Genomic DNA, 21,968 nt, shown 5'->3' with positions numbered 1-21,968 from the left:
GGAGCCCAGAGTAGAGAGTGGGCCCAGGCTCCCCCCCGCCCTCTGATTAATCACTGAGACTGGGAGACAACAGAAACTGTGCAAGGAAGGATAACTTCTCCTCACCTCCCTCGCTGGCTTATGATGAAAATGGCTCAGCAGACTGTGACCCTTGTCTCTAGAGAGAAGGGTTACGTGGAGGGTCACAGTGAGCCTCTGTGGCTAGCGAAATCCACCAGGAAACGCGGGACCCACAGAGGCAAGGACAGAGCTTTGTCACAGAAGATACACACACACACCCCATGAAAACAATGGGTGTTGCCATGCCCACTATAAGGAGAGTGATCAGTTAAGGTGGGCTATTAGCAGGAAAAAAAAGCCTTTTGTAGTGATAATCAGGATGGCCCATTTCCAACAGTTGACAAGGTGTGAGTAACTGCTGGAAATGACAGGTTTCAGAGTAACAGCCGTGTTAGTCTGTATTCACAAAAAGAAAAGGAGTACTTGTGGCACCTTAGAGACAAATAAATTGGTTAGTCTCTAAGGTGCCACAAGTACTCCTTTTCTTTTTGCTGGAAATGGGCCATCCTGATCATCACTACAAAAGGGTTTTTTCTCCTCCTGCTAATAGCTCACCTTAACTGATCACTGTATTTTCCTCTGCATGCATCCAATGAAGAGGGTTTTAGCCCATGAAAGCTTATGCTCAAATAAATTTGTTAGTCTCTAAGGTGCCACAAGTCCTCCTCGTTCTTTTAGTTGGGGATATAATCACTCCAGACTCTTCAAAAACCTTAGTGACATGGGTTCGGAGAAAAGTAAGAGACTACCAAGAGGTTATAAAGCAGAGCTAGCAGCAAGCTGCACCCTGATACCTCCACTCAGTCCTTTTAGCTGTAGGAGGCAGGGAACATGGCATTTGCTACTTGGGCACCTAAATAATATCATTTATGGGGAGTGCCACCTGAGAAGGCCCCATAGATCCAAAGACATGAACTAATCTGAGCCCTCCTGAACTACTTTCAACTGTACATCTAGGGAGGAAGTCACCCTCTTTAAGAGGTCCTGATGAGCCCCGTAACAGTGGGGGAGGGAAAAGGGGGGGGGAAGAGAGAAAATACTACCTGCTACTGCCTCCTCAGACGGATGAGGCAGAACCCAAGAATGGCTAAAGCAGACTGCCCATGTTTGGTACCGAGCTTGGGAGTGGACTTCCTGCAGCTCTTGCTGCAGAGATTAGTGATATCAACTGGAGGATGTGCAGAGGATCTGGAGGCATGAGGAAACTCCCATGGGTTCCAATGTGGCCACTAATATGGTGTCAGAGCCCAATTTCTTCCCAACCACAGCTTTCTACAAGCAGACTAATGGAGAGGTTCTGCTGGATACCAGGGGTGAAAACCCTTGGGAGAGTGATGGCTTATGCAATGCAGCTGTGACACAAGATTCATCTTCCAACTTGAACTATGAACTGGAGTCATCTGAGCAAGGAGTTGTGCTGGCAGTCTGGAGAGGATGGCATTAAGGAAATCATAGGTTGCTTGCCATTCAACAGCACCGTACAAGATGTACCAGAGTGGCCAGAGGTGCTCATGGTACTTGGCACTGAACCCAAGGGGCTGGCAGATCTACGAGTGTCTGCTGGCACCATGCAAGAGGATTCTTGAACTGCTGGCAAAGCCAGTGCCAAGAGACTTAGACTGGGTGCCATAGTAGGTGTCTCAGACATTGATGGCACTGGGAGATTCTCTTGCTGCTGCAGCAGCAAAGAGACAGACTATAGCACCACTCAACTGGAAGGTGCTCCCTTAGAGATTGGTCTCCATGGCATCAGTACCCGTGCTGGAGTTGAAGACCCTGCCGGAGGTGCACTGATATATGCACCAGCGTCTCAGCACCAAGCACACACTACCCTCCTTTCCAGCTTGTTCACTGGACTCTGGTGCTGGGGACCTTCATTTCCTGGATGCCCAATACCAGGGTGCAATCTTCCAGTCCTCATTTTTCAATATTGGAGAAGGAGACTGGCACCGAGACCCTGCCATGACTGGAGGAGTACTCCTAACTGAAACATAGGCACCACCCCACCCCAAAAGGGAAAGGAAGTATAAGATGCAGATGTGGCACCTGCCCTGGTGTGTGCTTCTCCTAGACATTTCAGGCATCAGCCTCTTGCATCTTTCAAGATTTGAAGCCTGGGGACCAAAGCATACCATGGCATGTGTGTTGGTACCTTGAAAGGGCAAGAACCAGGAGTGTACACTAAGTACACTAGTACAAAAAGGAAACCTACTAGTACAGAACTACAGTATGACTATAAACTATCAACTATTAACGAGTATCAATAATATACAATAGAAATGCTAAAAAAAGAGGGAAACAGAAGGTAGAATGCTCCAACAACTGTCACATGTGGTAAGAAGGAACTGAGAGGGGGTCGGGGGCAGTTCTGTCTTTTATATCACCAAGCAGCAATGCGAGGCAGAAGCGGACACATGTGCCACTCCAAGGGTACTACTAGGGGAAAAATCTGACTCAAGTTCACTGGACACACACACCTGAAGGAGAATGGACATGTGCAAATCACTCGAAGAAGTGCCACCAATATAAAATGATTTTCTAAGTGAACAACCATAGAAGCACAAACCTACTCAAGGACCGATGACTAATGGGACCAACTTAGACAGCTGGTGTCTTCAGGTTTCTGGAAGAAATGGACCTTAGAACTAGAACTGCTGTGGGGAAATCTAGATGAGTTGACATAATGCAAGTTAGCTCTTGCATGTGCACTGACAGCCCCCAGTTTAAGATGAATGCGGCCAAACTCAGCTATACCTAGAGAATGAAGATCTTAAATTAATGCTCCACAGAACCTGGTACCCAATATCCTCTCCACTTGTGAAGTGTGTCCCTTTTTCAGAGCATACATACATTCCTTACATGGGTACTTACGGGATATTGGAGAGGTGAAGGGTAGCAGAAGGTGGGAAGATATTTTGGAAGTTTTTGGAGCCTGGTTTCTTGAAACGATGTAGAGGAGAGTTTCCATAGTCTTTAGTCAATCCTTGGTCTTCCTGTCCCTCACGGGGAAGCTGTACTGTCTGATGCTTAGACAGGGTGATACGGATGGGTTTCCCATGAAGCTTCTGACCATTTAAGTGACTCATTGCTACAACAATTAAAATATAGCGTAAGGGAACAGAAGTTGAAAGGCTAGTTCAGGCAGATGTTTAATCCAAACCTAAAATTCCAATCAAATCCACTTCCCTATACAGACTGTCCAAACACCAAGACACCTATCAGTATTACTGTTTATTCTGCTCCTTTTTATATTCTTTGCCCTCTCTCATTTTACAATTAGCATACTGTCTAGCATAAGAATATCTACTTGAGTGTAACACCAAACCCCAGCCTACTACAGAGGAAAGCAATTCAGCGAATGGACACTTATTCTGCACCTTTTGAAGAGTAACATTAGTACTGATTATCACTCTTCCATAGAGGAGGAATTTATTGCTAACTTGACTGCCAATTGACTAACAATATGATCCTTAGTTGGATGTTAAACCTTTAAACAAGCAGCAGTGCTATGAAAGACTGCTATGCTACCACAGTGATGCAACAGAGCATGCTTACCAAGCTGGGCCTGGTTTCCATCAGCCATTTGAACTAAGGCATTCTCCTTCTTATTAAATAAGATCTTCACCCTTTGCACATCACCATAGACTCCTTCAGAAAGTGAGGAGACAAGGAAAAAAGTCTTTAGGCAGGAAAAGAAAAGTCTCATCCAACTTTATAACAAATCAATTCAACACCAAAATCATCCACAACCAGATGGATCTCATTCCAACCAAGTTTACTTATTCTGCTCTACTTAGGGGGAGAAACTTATATGCAGCAGAATAATAATGGAACAATACATTAAAGAAAACAGATACTGGGTTTCAGCAAAAAGAAAAAAATCTAACTGCCAAAGGATCGAACTGGACAATATAGCATGCTACCACAAATTTTAAACTCCTATAAAAAGACATGCAAAGCAATAAACCATGCATAACTGAACATAAAAATAAAGGCAAACTAAACTAAACAGCAAACTATGTAACAATGTAAAAAAATGAAATTATGCATTCAAAAATGGCAAACTGCAAACTGTACATTTTTGAAGTATCAAAAAAGTAATCTCAAATAAATGAAAAACAAAGTAATAAAAAGTGTGAATAATAACATACCGAAAAGAATAAAGAGGCATTGGGGTGTAACTCTCTTTAGAGAACAGCAGAGCAAGGCAGCGGAGGGACAGGGAAGAGGTAAGGAATCGAAGGGGAGAGCGAGGTTGCACAAATCGTCCACAACGAGGAAGGGCAGAGTCCCCGCAGGAAATGGCGAAATTGGTTGATGGATGATGAAGTTTTCAAGATGGTTAATATTGAAGGGCAGGTTGGTTTCCGAAGAGCAGGGTTTTTTGGAGGGGGGATTTTTTTTTATTTTATTTTTTGTTTCAAGCAACAACAGGAAGCAGAAGTACCGTGCAGTCAGTTGGCAAAGAAATTCCGGATCAGGGGAAGAAAAAAAATTCAGGGATGGGGAGAAAAGAAAAAGTAGCAAAAAACACAGGTCAGTAAATACATAAGGAATATGTAGTGTTCCATCAGTCAGATTTACAGATTTCTACATACAATACTTGTTTTACAAGAATAGTTAATAGGTTTTACCTAGTGGAACACAATGATAAAGAAAAGCATTTTTACTTAAGATATACATAGAAGGTAAGAGACAATATCACTGCGGAGTGACTTCTAGAGCGATAACATTAATATCCCAACTGTCCTTCTCAAAGCAATGGTCCAAGACTTTTTTGGCCTCTAGAAGACGCTGAAACCTGTACTAATGGTCAAACTAAAAACAGTGTGACGACACTCTGAAGTATCTGCTCAAACACAGGAATGTTTCGTGGAGAGGATTTGTGTTGCACACTTCACTGCAACTAAACTAAAGAGTGCAGTCTCGACATGAATCACTGCTTTCAAAGCCAAAGATTAACTAGAATAACTTCTGAACCACTGCTAACTATATATCAGAATGAACTGCTAAAGAAGTGTCTGCTGTAAGAGGACACTACCACAGGCACTGCAGGGGAACTGAGATTTCCACATACTCAACACATTAAGGAAGCAAGTATCTTACTGCAGAGGTCAGTGTGCCAATACTAATCAGCGAGGGTAGTAAGCAGGAAGAGCTTGTTCTCCCAAGGCACAATGATAATTCAACATGCAGGCAAACACCAGCACACACAGTCTACAATAAACATTGAAAAACAATGCAAATGGAAGAAATCTGGACCTCTCCCTACCAATCCCACATTAGCTCTTAGGATTTAGAAAGAAATTTCACATATTACTAGAGGGAAAGAGTCACTCCAGGGAAATACAGTCTCTTAACTGTCTAGTTGTTGCATAGGTAAGTTTCTAAAATACTGATTATACAAGCAGTGAAAAAAGTTTAAGTCTGTTAGTTCACTATAGGTATCAAAGTCTCTCTAACCCAAAGACAAGCTGGATGGATAGTGAAGAGGTCATCAAAAAATGCAAGGCATGATATAATTGCTTAATTCCTACATTCAGGCAAAAACATTTGTTCACGCTGTTCAGAAATGGTTCTTTAGAAGCCTAGTCAGTTTACAAAAAAATCAATCAATTCCAAATTTTAAAGGCCTACACAGAAAAATGGATTATGCTGGGCTTGTCATTGACACCTGGGCATAGCACATAACATCTGGAATCAAAGTGCACCTAATTTCACGATATTGATCTGAAAATGATAATGCCAGACCTTTGCCAGTTAAGGGGGCTCTCCATTTGTTTTATTTAGGAAGTCACTGTTAACTCCTGAAGCATCGTAAGAATTTCCACTCTAGGGACAAGATCTAGCCTGTAACCAGAGCATCCTGACTGTGCCACTGGCATTATCTCATGCCCTGAAGAAAACAGTAATGATAGTCAGGTGAATAGAATAGTCTGAAATTTGATAGATTAACAAATTTAATGAATTAAATATTTTGATTATTCCTTATCTCATCCAGGCTTCCCTTTTGAAGCAAAAGAGGTTTTACGGGTACTTTGACACGTCTGATAAAAAAGTTTTATAATTACACGTAGTAGGAATTAAGTTTTATGGGCAGTCTTACCAGATATAGTAAAGCATTATTTTTCAGGCAGTATAGACTTATCTTTTAGCACACAAACTGAAATACAGTCTACACTTTCAATCCAACAAGCAGCCAAAAGTTGACTTAATAGAAATATATTTAATTCTTAGCAAATGATCTTTTATATTTCATCCTTTTCTATTAGGAAGGATTATTCCAATTTTACTTGCCTTCATTTAAAAAAAACAAATATTTTCAACTCTGAGAAAAGTTAAATGGAATTGAAAATGTAAATTTGAGAGTTAAAAGCATAAATAAAGAAAAACTTCAAGGAATCTTGGAAAGGAAAAAAATACATGTGCGAGCACATGGCAGAGGAAACACTGCACAGGTACAATGAAGCCAAGCTGGCGGGGGTCAAGACATTAAACAGAAAGAGTAGAGGGCAGAATGAACTCTCTCTGTAGTTCTGAATTAATGTATAAAATTAGAACATGCCAAGGAAGGAAGGGAGGAACTTTGCTATTCTGTGACCCAAATTACATGAGATCCATGGGAGTGAGTGGGAGATTGTAAAATAAATAAAACACAAGGGAGGGACACACTGTAGCTTTATGGGACAAGAGCAGACAGGCAACACCCTTGGCTATCAACCAAGGAAGAGCAAAGATTTCAATTTAAAAGATAGACCTTCCCATTTCCCTTTAGTGGCTAGAGTATTGATCTGCTTTGAGATTTAGGACTGGCACAGCACATTTCATCTGCTTTTCTAGTTTTGCCGTTTCCGTTAGGACACAGTAAGATTTCACTTTCAGTAAGTTCCACCACAATCTTAGTATTCAGAAAGTGAAAGTAGAGGTAACTGGAAGGAGAAAAAAGTGAAATTACAACTCCACTAACCTCAGGGTTCAGATTGCTAACCAGCAGAACGGAGTTCCCTGCCCCAGTGAGGCCGGGAATGCCCATCCGTCCTGCTGCAGCCGCTGCAGCTGCTGCTGATGGGATAGCCAAAGGAGCAAGTGCTCCGTGAACATTTGGAACTGACAAGCCTGGAAATTAAAGAATATTAGCCAGTAAAGAAACTAACAGCATGTACTAATGTGTCTGCTGCACTAGAATGGAGTGCTTCAAACCCCACCAATCACAGTCCAAAAGCATTTACTCTAATAATGACAAGTGCCTCCAATTCTGGTACTACTAAGAAGGAAATCGTCATCGGTTCTTCTAACAGTGTATTTCGCTCTCTTGTGGTGCCGGCTGCATGACAGATGTCTCTGGATGTGATCTGGCTGGTTTTAATGTTTCACACGTTCCACAGGCTACAAAACTGTATGAGCGCAAAGCCTCAAATCTGTGGGTTCAGGAAGGGTACTACAAGCAGTGCATTTGTAACACTATTCCAAACAATGCATGCTACAAGTGCTTCATTCTGTTACCATGCATTTAATGAAAACAATTATACACTCCTACCAGTTATTCACTACTAAATCGGAGAAAGGATTAGTAGTATGTACAGGCATTTCTATGGGGCTCATTGTAGGTATGTGATGCTCACAATATCAAACATTCATCACAAAGTCTCTAAAGGTACATCTATGCTGAAAAAACCTGTGTAGGAGCAAGTCTCAGTGTCTGAGTCAACTGACTTGGGCTTGTACTAAAAGGCTAAAAATAGCAGAGATGTTCTCCCTCAGGCTGGAGCCTGAGCTCTGAGACACCCCCCTCACCAGATTTTGGAGCCAAGGACAGCTGACCCAGGCTCTGAGACTGTCGAGGTGGGGTTTTTTTTTGTTTGTTTTTTGCAGCATAGACACCTTTCAATTTAGAGCTTTCAATCTTTAAGTACCAATAGAGCAACTGGTTAATTTCTTTCATAAATGATTCACAACATTTAAGGGGCATATGTACAACCTCCTTAGAGGGATGGGACATTAAAGAGGAATTGATGGTCAGACAGATCACCTGGCTCATGACTAAATTATCCCATAGACATCTTAAATTCTACTTAGCTAAGCTGTTTCTACAGTTTATTGGTAACTTATTCCAAAGTTTACTATAGTAAAAAGGAGCCAACCTAGTACTTAGCCTACTATTTGAAGTTCAATACAAGTATTTACTACCCAAAAACTGAGAAGGGTTTGAGAATGACATTTATTAAAATTGGCGCTTCAGTCATATATGCATCATTTTGATTTCTGCAATGAGCCCTGAAGTTCATAGGGCTGTCTATTTACCACACTTAAGTTTAATTAACTTTATTCAATTAAGTAGTATTAAAACAGAATGGAAAGTGGTTTCCAGTTTCAGAAGAAGCTTCCATAAGTGCCATAAAGTTAAAATTCCAGTGCCACTAACATACCAAATGTTCTATGCTTGGTCGAGAGTTCAGAAACAGATGCAATTCTTTATTTTCAAAATACTATTCAACTATTATTTGTGTCTTGCCTTCTTTCCCCTCCCACTATGTTGATTACTTCATTTAGTGCAGTCACACGTGTCCATGAAGATGGCTTCAAGGACTTCAGTATCTTCCATTTCCCCATTTTGTCTACTTATTACAAAACCATCTCATTCTATACCCTGTAGTCAGCACACAGACGTAACAGTTCAGAGGGAATAAATATTTATTTTTTTAACCTAATGATTTTAAGACAACTTGGGTTGAAGTGGCTGCCCAGTGACGGAACGTTTAAAAAGGCACTGCTCTAGTAATGGCCAGCAACTGGAAGGCAACCTAAGGAATTCAAGTTTAATGTTTGAAATACAGTACCTGCTTGAGGAATTGCAAAGGCAGGAGGGAAGCCAGCTCCTGCATATGGAGAGGCAGAAATTATTCCTGGAGCTCCTGTGAAAGAAAAAGTAAGACAGTATGTCGATGAATCTAATTCCAATAGACAAGACAACCCCACTTCAGACAGCCAGTTTGTCTCCTCACGTCTTGAAATGCATGTAACTGAGGACAGAAAGGATATAGACTACGCTCCTAGACACATCACAACATTAGAACAGTCTCAAACCCAACAAAGCTACTAAAAGTTTTTTGAAAGTGTCACCGCTGAATGCCAAGAACCAGTTTCCTATTCCAGGTTTAGCTTTGAAGACACTTTCCTGCTTTGAAGCAGCAATTAAAAACTGTTTTCTCTATCTACTTTGCACTTTTGAAAAGCCTGTTACTTTTTCCTAGGTCACGTCAGTTTCAGTATAACGCCATTCTCAAAGAGCCAGGGGTATAACTAGTAACTCCAGCCACTCCATATCATTGGCAGAACAGCAGGTGGCACTAATAGCACAGCGAATAGACAAGCATCTGCAAGTGTTCTTGGTAAAGGGAAGTGAGATGGCTTATCAAAGATGCACGTTAATTTTTTTTTGGTACAACCATATTAGTGTTCCACGTTATTAGCTTAAGCCTTATATGCCACCAAAGAGACTACAAGGAGATTAAACTGACTGATCCAATACAGCATAATCTGTTGGGTTAAGCAGTAAATCCAACTTTGGACACAAGAGGTCTTGGTTACCGCGCAAATCAAACCGGCAGAAAAGAGACTCAAATACTATCTATGGGGGTAACTTCTGAATGGAGGTAAGGAGCTGTTGCTAAAAATGCATTAATGGGTTAATGCCAACATTCCACCTTGCAAAATGTGGTTTCAGAGCTAACAGTTAATTTCACTATAGAGGGGGTCATTATGAAATGAAAAGGAGGAACCAGATGTACTCCTCTAAAAACTGATACTTAGTATTGTTCAGGGAACAACAAAACATCTCATTCTGTACAGAAAGTGGTCTGAATCAACAGTGCAATGAGCAACTATGGTCTGTGAGGTGTCAACACTCAGATTTCTTCACTACTCTACTCACGTTCTGAATGTTGAAGCCCACAATACACAGACTTTTAGGAAGAAGTCAATATATTCTTAGAGGGGCTCTTACCAAAAGCAGCTGCCATGGTTTGATCGAGAGAGGGCTGGCTATCCCCAGAAGGTAAATCTGGCCGTGTGTAATCTCTGCTCTTATCGTTGTTGTATTTAACATTGAGGCTTGTGAGTTTGGAGAAGTCGATGCGCAATGTGCAACAGGCATTGTAGATATTCTGCCCATCTAAAGACTGCAGAAAAACAAACCAGAGCTCTTTTACCTTGTCAAAGGTACCTTTATGCTAAAGAACAAATCTGACTAACCTGGAAAGTTATTCTGACATCTTAAAGCTGTGAGAATAAGTGCAAATAGCTTGCTTAGATAACATGCTATAAAATTATTTAACAATATCCTGACAGACTTAAAATTTCACTTTCAATGCACTTTTATTGGTGAAATTCTCTCCCAATTACACACAGAAACCTCAGTGAAACAGTCGCACATGTGAAACTGAGGGCAGGATTTGACCCTGTACTATTAAACATTTCCAGCGTGACAGAAGCAAGACACCCAGCTATTCCTAGATCTGTTGAAACCCTTTCTTTTCAAGTCATCCCTTAACAAGTTCAGGTGTGTGGAGCTGCCAGTGTACTCACCAGTTTGGCATGCTGAGCACTCATAGGGTCAGCATATTGTAACAGGGCCTGGAACTGGTTGTTCTTGGTGAATGTAATTATTTTCAGCACTGTGCCAAACTTGGAAAAAATCTGCAAGATGAAGTTTGCATATCATGTCATCTCATGTTTCTAATGGTTTTTTTTCCTCTTTGTATCTCCACTTTTCACAGTAAGAAACTGCAAATAAAGCCACTTTCATCTTATTTTTATACAATGGAATTATAAGGACTAAATTTCAATAGTTTTCCTTTTCTAACTTTAAACTTAACTGAGTTTATAAACAGTATTAGAGGCACTCCTTTTTTATAGTGCTCACACAATATCTAAAATTAAAGATCAGAATGGAAAAGTAACATAGGAAATAGGGTGTTATAACATTTCTCAACTATGTTCTGATTGTGTTTAATGAATGGCTTGTGGATCTCTGTAAAGGCTTACTGAATTTGAATTTCCAAAGCTGTATTATGCATGATTTTAGCTTTCCTGTGTAAAAAACTTTAGTACGACAATGCTGAAACCCTGCTAAGAGAAATACTTTAGTAGTTTCCCTGAAGAGTTACTTACTTCCACTGGAGTTGATGTTTAAGCAAAGGCACTTCCCTGTTTTGTCAGATTAAAAAACTGGTAACTTTTTAATTTGCATCTTTGTCTTGCAGTCAAATACCATGTATGACAAACAGTTTAATATGGATTCTTCACAAAAAAGAGACCTGAATGTTTCCTCCAATGAATAGAATCATCAATGGCAGTTTTAATAATGAGGAGTTCTTGTGGCACCTTAGAGACTAACAAATTTATTTGTGCATAAGCTTTCATGGGTGCCACTGCACACATGCTTACCAGCATGAGAAAAATATAATGCATGCATAACTAGCTACCTGTTAAAAGATACAATTAGGTCCTTTCCCTTTCTGTCTGAAACATGACCCGCTACTATTTTGAAGTGTGCACATCTGATGGCGCTTCTCAGAATTACTTTAAACTCAACTTCTAGCTGGATAAACTTGTACTGTTAAAGCATGTGTTGTAGTAATTGCACTTAGTGCATTTTGAAATGAGGGTTTGAAGGAAGAGGATGCTTCATGTACAAAAATCAAACTTTGCATTTTAAACTGAAAAGACACTGAACATAGCAGAATTATAGTCCCTGGTGCCCTTTGCAATTAAAGAAATTAGCCTGGTTTAGTTGTACAAGAGTAAAAATTAAAGTTTCTATTTTAAATGTATGCTTTTGTTGCACTTGTGCTAAACTAGTTTTTTTGTAATGGTTGACAGCATCTATAAGAATTTAAATGTGGCACATTTTACTACCATTATATGTAATGCCCATCAACTAAAGTTTCTTGGTTTAAGCCATGACACTATTTCATTGACAAACTCCCTAACTTCACCAGTAGTCTCACTGAGACAGTTTTGCCCAGTGTAGTCTGCCTTACCGCTGCCTACACTTCAAAGTTTTCCTAGACAGAATTTTCGATCTATTCTGTAGTCATTTTTTGCTTCACTGCCACACATCTTGAACGCCTATCACTGCAATAGGCTTCACAGAACTAGATTTCAGGTGGGGAGTGAACACTAGCAAACGAATACAATGCAGTCCAATATTGTGACTGTGACTTGGCAATTAAAAATGAGGAGATACTACAGGAAGTGTTAGTAACTGAAATGCCTCTATTTAATACCTGTCAAATACTTCTTCATTGCCAGCTGTTTTTAAAGCTGAATAGTCAATGTGAAAATTTTGATGTGCCAGCCAATAGTTTATATGGATTCTCTGAGATGCTTCTGTGTTTTACATTGCTAAAACACATTTATGTATCACTGTAAAGCACCATGTATATTTACAGTCGTAAACATTCCTGGATGCAAGGACTTAACCTAAGACAAAGGAGAAAAACACTGAAGGGATGATCACATGAAGGTGGTTTCGGATAAAGCAACACTGCTCCATGCAAACTGCTGTTGCCATTTCTTCCATATTGATCTGCACGAGGGAATTTGAGCATGATCTCACCTGATGCAGGACATCCAGAGTGACAGGATAGAAGAGATTTTCCACAATGATCCTCAAGACAGGGCTCTGACCAGCCATTGCCATTCCTGCATCCACTGCAGCAGCAGAGGCTGACAGTGCCAGGTTTCCAGACTGAACAGAGTTCACTGCTTGCAGAGCTGCCTGGGCCCGCTGTGGAAACAAACATCCTCTCAGGTTAATAATACTGCAGGTAGAAGTACTCAAGTTTAATTTTTTTGTTGTTGCAAGTTTCCCACTTGGAAACTACTACAGAACACAACACTGATCACCACCATTGGAGATTAGGAGTCTGTATAAGGAAATTAACAACTAAGAGCCTGTTCACATAACAGTACATTTCAAAGTTTCTGGCAGTGGTTGCACACTTCAGAGCCAACAAGAGCATTGCAACATGAAAATGCGAACTGGAAGTTCACACGCATTAATTGCTTACAGGAAAAGACAGCTAGAGTTCATACCTGCTATGATCCAGTTACTAGTGATTGCTTCCCCTCCACCCACCCTCCCAAAAGCCTAAATTGCGTGATCTTGTTCAACATTTGTTGATGCAAGGTCTGTGTTATTCCATAATAAAAAACTTCAAGCAGAGCACGCCCACACCCTAGATGGAGTCTGGATTACTAGTCTCATTACTTGGATCCATGCCAAACAGGCAGCACTAGTAACATTACACATTTCATTTTATAACTGTTATTAGGGTCATGCTAGAAACATATGGAACAGGAGTGAGGAAAACAAACGGCATGGAGACAGAACTACCCTAAAAGTAACACCACGACATACTGGGGCTTCACCCTTCTAAATGTGCAAAGAATACTCCCTCAACCCCAGGACTGAGAATTAAACTAGAATTAAGGCTCTTTAGTTATGGTGCTTGCAGGTGTCTTCTGCTGTAAAGTAATGCTACAACTGGCAAATCAGAGCTGAACTTTTGACAAGCCACAGAAACTGACAAAACAAAGATTAATGAGCAACTTTTTAAAAAAACTATTTAGGAATTTTAAACAAGTTTACAAATCCTTGATGTTTTAAGGACAGTGAAGTTAAAACAAACTTGAAAAAAATATTTTCATAAAATGGAGACAGTCTCCCTTTGTGAGGTTCCTGTTCTGAGCCTGTTTATAGAACACACTGGAAACTGGAAAATGCACCAACATTACTATTTATCAGACACCTGGGCTCTCAGAATCATATCTATGTTCACTTTACTTAAGAACATAAGAACGGCCATACTGAGTCAGACCAATGGTGCATCTAGCCCAATATCCTGGCTTCTGACAGTAGTCCATGCCAGATGCTTCAGAGGGAATGACCAGAACAGGGCAATTTCAAATGATCCATTCCCTGTCATCCAGTCCCAGCTTCTGGCAGTCAGAGATTTAGGGACACCTAGAAATTGGATTACATCTCTGACCATTTTGGCTAATAACCATTGATGGATTTATCCTCCAGGAATTTATCTAATTCTTTTTTGAATTAAGTGATCATTTTGGCCTTCACAACATCCTCTGGCAACGAGATTCACATTGTGCAAAGGAATATTTCCTTATGTTTGTTTTAAACCTGCAGTCTATTACTGTCATTGGGTGACTTCTGGTTCTTGCATTACATGAAGGGGTAAATAGCACTTCCTTATTCACTTTCTCCACCCCAGTCATGATTTTATAGACCTCTCTCATATCCCCACCAATAATGTCTTTCCCATGCTGAACAGTCCTACTCTCTTAATTTCTCCTCAAATGGAAGCTGTTCCTCACCCTAAATCATTTTTGTTGCGCTTCTCTGCTTTTTCCAGTTCTAATATATTTTTTTTTGAAATGGGCGACTAGAACTGCATGCAGTATTCAGGGGGCGGATATACCATGGATTTAGAGAGTGATATTATGATGCTTATTGCCTTATCTATCCCTTTCCTAACCATTCTAACATTGTTCGTTATTTTGACTGCAGCTGCAGCCTGAGCAGATGGGTTGAGAACTATCCACAACGACTCCAAGATCCTTCTTGAGTGATAACAGACTCCATCCTTTAGTATGTATAATTGGGATTATGTTTTCCAGTGTGCATTACTCTGCATTTATCAATGCGGAATTTCATCTGCCATTCTGTTACCAGGCATCCAGTTTTGTGAGATCCCTTTGTAACTCTTCATAATCAGCTTTGGATTTAATTATCTTGAGACATTTTGTATCTGTAAGCTTTGCCACCCCAGTTTACCCCTTTTTCCAGATCATGTTGAACAGCCAAATGAATTATTTGCATTGAGCTTCACTGCCATAATTCATCTGGCTTCTCCTCAAGAGCCTTGTCTTCCTCGAGTGCTCCTTTAGACCTCAATCACTCAGTGGCCCCACTGATTGTTTGGCAGGCTTCCTGCTTCTGATGTTCTTAAAAAAATTTCCTGTTAGTTTGTGTGTCTTTTGCTAAATGCTCTTCAAATTCTTTTTTGGCTGACCTAATTATAGGTTTACACTTGATTTGCCGGAGTTTATGTTCCTTTCTATATTCCTCAGTAGGATCTGACTTCCAATTTTTTAAAGGAAGACTGTCTCTCTAACCTCCTCTTTTACTCTATTGCTTAGCCATGGTGGCATTTGTTTGGTCCTCTTGCTTTTTTTTTACTTGGGGGGGTCGGGGGGAGGTAATACATTTAGTTTAAGCTTCTATTATGGTGCTTAAAAAGTTTCCATGCAGCTTGCAGGCATTTCGTTTGTGACTGTTCCTTTTAACTTCCATTTAACTAACTTTTCCTCATTTTTGTGTAGTTCTCCTTTTTTGAAGTTAAAAGCTTCTTTGATGTTTCCACTCTACCAGGAAGTTTAAATTTAATTACATTATGGTTGGAATTACTGAGCAGTTCAGCTATATTCATATCTTGGGCCAGATCCTGTGTGCCACTTAGGACTAAACCAAGAATTACCTCCCCGCTTGTGGGTTCCAGGATTAGCTGTTCCAAGAAGTAGACGTTAATGTGGTCTAGAAATTGCGTGTCTGCATCCCATCCTGATGTAACACGTACCCAGTCAATATGGGGATAGCTGAACCCCCCATTATTGTTTTTTCTCTTTTTGTAGCCTCTAACACCCCTGAGCATTTCACAATCACTATCACCATCCTGGTCAGGTGGTTGGTCCTCTACTCCTATTGCTATATTCTTAAATTAAATCAAGCATAGAATTTCTATCCAGAGAATCTATGGTACAATTTGATTCATTTACGATTTTTACTATATTTCCACTCCCCCACCAGCATGACCTACTCCGTCATTCCTATATATTTTTTACCCTGATATTACCAGGTCATGTTGATTATCATTGTTCTGAGTTTTTGTGATGTCTATTAGATCAATATCCCCATTTAATATCAGGTACTCAAGTTCACCCATCTTAGTATTTAGACTTCTGGCATTTGTATACAAGCACTTAAATTTGTCAATATTTAGGTATCCATCTTTATGTGATATAACTGAATAGGACTCATTTGACTGTTTCTCTTCAGTTCCTACCTGTACTCTATCAACTTCTATCATCTTCTCTTTACTAGGATACAGACTGTCCCCTTTAATAAATCCTCACCTAAGGGATGTCTGCCTGAACTGTGTGCACCTCCACACCTGTCTGTTTCCCTGAGCCCTTAGTTTAAAGTCTCCTCTATGATTGGTGGCATGTAAAATTAGAACAATCTGGTTCTGTTTTGGTTTAGCCTTGCTGTAAAAGCACCTCCTTTCCCCAAAGTTCCCCAGTTGCTAATAAACCTAAATCTCTCCTTTTAGCATCATCTCATCTATGCATTGAGGCCCTGAAGTTCTGCTTGTCTAACTGGCCCGGAATGTGGAATGGGAAACATTTCAGAAAATGCTACCACGTTCTTCACCCCCTATCATTTCAACTGATAATTTTAGCAGTTCATCTCCCAGAGAATGGGAGATGAACTATCTGAGAGCTGCACCCCCAAGCTTTCTAGATTGCAAAAGTTGTTAATTTCTAGCTCTATCGGTTTAAGTTAGCCACTTAAAATTATCAGAAAGTGGAGGAAAAAGCAAGAGGGCAATCAAAAACATGTGATTCTAAGGTCCAATTTCTTGCAAAATCTACCAGGACTAGAAGTGATTATGTAAGACTACTGGAGACCTGTCCTGTTTATTCAAGTTATCATGCCTTGGAGGCTGTCATGTCAGCCTCAGTCTAGGGTCTTGTCCACAGCAGGATATAAAGGTGGGATAGCATGTTAGTAGAGAAGGACTGGCAGTGCTTTAGCATTAATCCAGGACTAAATTTATCCAGCCTGAGCCTCAGACCAGCATAATTTTCAAACCCTATCCCATATAATAGTGCTTAAATACACAGTATAAAATTCATAAATTTAGCCCTTGCAGATCCTTGAGCCACAGCATTAGCGGCGCATCAGGACCAACAATGAAGCCAAATGGATAGTTAAGAATGGCCATAGTGGGTCACACTAATGGTCCATCTAGCTTTCTATCCTGTCTCTGACAGCGGCCAATGCCTGATGATTTAGAACAGTGGTCTCCCACCTTTTTTAGGCCCAAGATCACTTTGAATTTAAGAGCAACCCAGCATCTACCCTGCCCCTGCCCCAAAACCCCACTCACTCCATCCTCCCTCTCTCCATTGGTCGCTCTCCCCCACCCTCACTCACTTTCACTGGGCTGGGGTGTTGGCAGACGTTCTGGGCAGAGCCTGGGGCAAGGTGTTGGGGTGCACTTTGGGGCTCTGGGCTGGGGTGCTGGCTCCAGGCAGGGGTGTGGCCCCCCACCAGGTGGTGCTTACCATGGGCAGGCTAATGCAGGCTTCCTGCCTGCCCCATGCTGCTCCCAGAAGGGGCCAATGTGCCCTTGTGGCCTGGGGAAAGGGGAGGACAGCATGTGGCTCTGCACAGTGGCCCTCTCTGCAGGCACTGCCCCTGCAGCTCCCATTGGCTACATATATAATACGCCCTGAATTCCTTTTTGCTACCCTCTGGATAGAAATAACAGAGCCTTTTAATCTGTCTGCAAACAAAACAAAGCCTATGGGATTTACTAAATGGTTTAGTCCTATATATATATATATATATATATATAGAAAGATAATGGCCTTCTGATATCTAGAGTATGGAGCACTGTCTTCATGTTGGATTTGTGAAGTTTTTGGAAAGAAAACTGGCAGGTAAATGATCTGATTCAGATGAAACTCAAGACACTTTAGGAAGGTCCCAAGGATGCAGGTAAGGACACTAGCCATGTAGAAAATTGTGAAAGGAGGGTCTGCCATGAAGGCCCCAATCTTTCTGAATCTACGGAGTGAAGGTAATAGCCACTAGGAAAGCTAGTTTAAGAAAAGGAACCTCTGCCCCTACACTGCGAAGAACCATCCACCAGTCTAGGGAACGCTTCACCAGCTGGGAAACTGACTCCTGTTTCTCTAGGCTGTATTTGTTTGGCAAATAAATTGATCCAAGCTACCCCTGGAAACAGCAAAAGGTATAACCTCACCTGTTCTGTCTCAGTGGTATAAACTACCACGACTGAAGTCTGGGGACTCCCTTGAATAATTCTGACAAGGTCGGATAATATCACAAGCCTGTCCATGGGAAGGAAGGCCCTGTCTGCTAAAGAAGTCACGAATATCCCTATAAATTGTATGTTCTGAAGGGGTGTCAGTGTGGATTTTTCCACATTCAACTGCAGACCCAAGTCTAAGAACAAGAAAAGTGTTTTTGCTATGGCAGATGACACCTCTTGGTATGACCAACCCCTTGCACAACCAGTCATCAAGGCACAAATACTATGACCACTTGATGATGCAGGTAGGCAGCCACCATGAAGAGAACCTTTTGAAACACTAATGGAGCTAAGGAGAGATTGAGCGGGAGCACCTGATATCGAATATGAACCTGGCCTACGACAAGGTGAAGGAACCTTCTGTGAGACAGGTATATCACAATATGGAATTATGCATCTTGAAGATCAATGGCTGAAAATCAAACCCCTGAATTTAAAGAAGGAATTATAGCTCCCCGAGACACCATCCTGAACTTTTTAGGTTTCACAAATTTGTTTGAGCCTTAGATTTAAGATGGTCTCCACCCTCTGTTTCTTTGGTTCAAGGAAATGCCATCAATAGAAGCCTTTCCCCCTGTGCTGAGCAGGGCCCTGACTATCGCTCCTAAACAAAGGAGAGAGCTTATTTCCTGTCCTAATAGGGATTTGTGAGAGGGGTCCATGAAGGACAGGAAAGGGGAATGAGGCAGCGGGAGGGAGGTAAAATGCGTGGTGCTGCCAGGTATTACGTCCATCATCCATTTGACCGAGGTGATTCCCATTTCCAACAAGCCTAGGAGTGTGAGTGTCTCCAAAGGGGGGAAATGGGGAAAACACTGAAGTTGACAAGTGAATGGAAGTCTGAGGTTTGAACCCTTAACCACCCGGTCAAAATGGATATTTTGATGAAAAAGACTGCTGCACAGATGCATCAGATAGGTTCCAGAGAAAAAGATCTAACCTGTGTCTTTCAAGAGGTTCCCTCAGCCTCTGAAATGGAAAGAATTGCATCACAAGAACTTTGAGCCATTTGTGATCTAAACTTCCCTTTGTTTGTAGGAGCGTAGATACTTAACAAGTGTAATGTGGCCCTGGAATCCGTAAGGGTATGCAAAAACTCATCAGTATTTTCCGCAAACAGCTGCAGTCCATCAAATGGAAAGTCCACCACCATATTTTAGACTTCTCTGGGGAAGCTGTAAGCATGAAGCCTTGCGCATCACCACTGCCACAGAGTGGAAGTGGGCTACAGTATCTGCAGCACCCAGAGCTGCTTGAAGAGACGTCCTGGCCAGTAATGGTCTGTCAGCAACAATAGCCTGCAATTGTTCCCTTTGGTTTGAAGGAAGGTGTTCAATAAACTATACATGTATTTGTATTTTGCCATCAGTACCCAGTAATTTGCAATATGGATCTGTAGGGTTGCTGATGAATAGGATTCTCTGCCCAGCAGGGCCAGGCACTTCTGGTCTCCATCATATGGGGAGGACTTACAATGTTGCTTACCCCCTTCATTAACTGTATCAACACCAAGTGTTAGGTGGACGGTGGGAGAATAAGACCTCCAAGTCCTCTGACATGTGGGCATTACTGTAGCTGGGGTTTGCCAAATGGTTTTAGAAGGTTCCAGGAGAGCCTTGTTGAGAGGAAGGGCAACTCTGGATTGCGTTGCAAAGCACAGAATATCCAGCAGCTTGTGTTTGGGTTCTCTGACCTCCTCAACGAGGTATCTAAGGATCATAAGATCCTGGAACTGCCAAAAGCTATCCAGGATAGATGGAGGAGGCATTACAGATTCCTCTGGTGAGGATGGTACAAAACTACAAAGTGGCAGCTTAAGGATTGGCTTCATCTGCCCTAGTTTCTTGGGATTCATATGTTTCTTCCTCTTGCTGGAGAGGAGAAGCTTGAGTCTCCCTTTCATTCCGATGGAGAGGGCTGGGGGCTTGGAAACTGTGATAAAGTGCCCAAGGATTCCATCACCACCACTGAGAGGAAGAGGTGGCACCCAGGGATGCTCCCACCAGCAGTTGTGAGGTCCTTGAGTTCCGCTCCTACCCCTCTGAGAAAGGAGGTCCATATACGGGTACCATAAGGGAACCCTGTACAGCAATCGATGCTGAAGGGAAATAATCAGTCTCTTCTTTTATTGTTAGATATTCAGTTGAAAAGGGGGTGAAAGTACTGGAAATGTCTGGAGCTCTGAAGACTGAGTGACTCGCAGTACCAAAAGGCACTCTGTAACCACCAGCAATGAGGACTCTGGTTCAGCAGTCACTGATAAGTCCTTTGTGTATCTAAAAATCTTGCAGTTCTGAATGTTGCTACAGCATAAATAGATCAGTATGCTTGTCCATGCTAGTCAGTACCGATTGTTTAGAATGCTGATGTGGCTGGAGGCTTATAAGGTATTGAAGAACTCCATAGGGGAATGGGGAAAAGAGTTAAGTCCACCAGTTCTGTTCCTCTGTGTTTGGTCTGTGCATCTCCAGTAGATAGTACTGGGGCCTTCAGAGAACCATGACTGGACTTAAACTGGATTTCTTGCTTACCAGCACTGGAAGTTATTTTTGCCTCCACGGTACTGAGCCTCAAAGACATTGTCTCTGAGATCATCGACCTGGTGAGGGAATGAGATCTCTGAGGAGGGTTCTTTGGGAGGGAATTAGCGCTCCTCCTCTTAGGATGTTTAGAAGAGGACTCTGAGGATCTCCCCTTTCTGGAAGAGTGCTGTGGTGAAGGGGCGCCAGAGGCCCCCAGGGAGTGATGTACATGGAGTTCTCCTGACCTGGCTCCAAATCAGGGTGAAGGGAACGCTCCACCATCAGTAGTCACAGCCTCCTTTCTGAGTTCTTCCAAACCCTACATTAGAGGGCCAACCAGAAGGGACACTTCTGAGGAACACGCGACTCTCCCAGGCAGCAAATGCACTTTGATCTCCAGCACTGATCGGGATAGCTTCCCTCTACATGAGGTGTAACATTTAAATCCCAGTAAACCGGTCATGCCCCACACAGGTAGGATTTCCCAAGAGGAAAAGAAAAAAACTCCTCCCCTCCCAGCAAGAAACTACAAGCTGTGATTACAAATTAAGAACTAACTAGGCTAGCTAAGTTGGGATAAACAAGCACTGCAAAAGCAAAGGCAAACACGCCAAGCTCCACCTCAGGTGAAGGTGGCTGAAAAGGAATTGAGGGCAGTTCACTCACACAGCCTGACATAACCTCAGTGCAAGACATGAGGCTATTAACGGCACATGTGCAGGCTGGACAAACAATACTAATGAAAGTCTCCAATCAAAAGCACATGGGGCACATGTGCACATGAGGCGGAGCACTCATAGGGACACTACTCAAAGATCAAGGCAATTTTGAATGATTTGTCTTGTCATCCAGACCCAGCTTCTGGCAATTGGCGGTTTAAGGGTACTCAGTGAAGTGCTAGGCAATTGTTATTGAAGGACAATGTAAAGAATTACTACTCACTGCTTGGTTTGGAGAGTTGTCTGTTTTGAGTTCCTTGTGGTTGGAGAACTGAATGTAGATGGGCTGGCTTCGAAGGACTGGAGTGACTGTGGTGTAGTAACTTACCATGGTGTTTGCTGCTTCCTCAGTGTTCATTTCTATGAAAGCCTGCATAAGATCACAAATGCAACATGTTCCAGTTATTACCAGAGCCGCTTACATTAAGGTGGCAATTTGAATGTTGGATGGTACCGTGATGTGA

General features: G+C 41.8%; 1 protein-coding gene across 2 annotated transcripts in view; it reads right to left on the bottom strand.

The window, feature by feature from the left end:
• PTBP1 (polypyrimidine tract binding protein 1) overlaps positions 1–21,968 on the bottom strand; it is a 53,175-nt gene that overhangs the window by 4,542 nt on the left and 26,665 nt on the right. For both annotated transcript variants that reach the window (XM_048830776.2, XM_048830778.2), the window contains 9 exons: positions 21,728–21,874; positions 12,680–12,850; positions 10,645–10,755; positions 10,064–10,238; positions 8,898–8,972; positions 7,028–7,176; positions 4,212–4,245; positions 3,616–3,708; positions 2,932–3,148 (listed from right to left, as the gene is read on the bottom strand). In XM_048830776.2, coding sequence (XP_048686733.1) covers positions 2,932–3,148; positions 3,616–3,708; positions 4,212–4,245; positions 7,028–7,176; positions 8,898–8,972; positions 10,064–10,238; positions 10,645–10,755; positions 12,680–12,850; positions 21,728–21,874 — 1,172 coding nt within the window. The remainder of the gene's footprint in view (positions 1–2,931; positions 3,149–3,615; positions 3,709–4,211; positions 4,246–7,027; positions 7,177–8,897; positions 8,973–10,063; positions 10,239–10,644; positions 10,756–12,679; positions 12,851–21,727; positions 21,875–21,968) is intronic.

The sequence above is a fragment of the Caretta caretta genome, chromosome 25 (genome assembly GCF_965140235.1).
Source record: "Caretta caretta isolate rCarCar2 chromosome 25, rCarCar1.hap1, whole genome shotgun sequence".
Lineage (NCBI taxonomy): Eukaryota > Metazoa > Chordata > Testudines > Cheloniidae > Caretta > Caretta caretta.
This window is presented reverse-complemented; position numbering and strand designations above follow the sequence as displayed.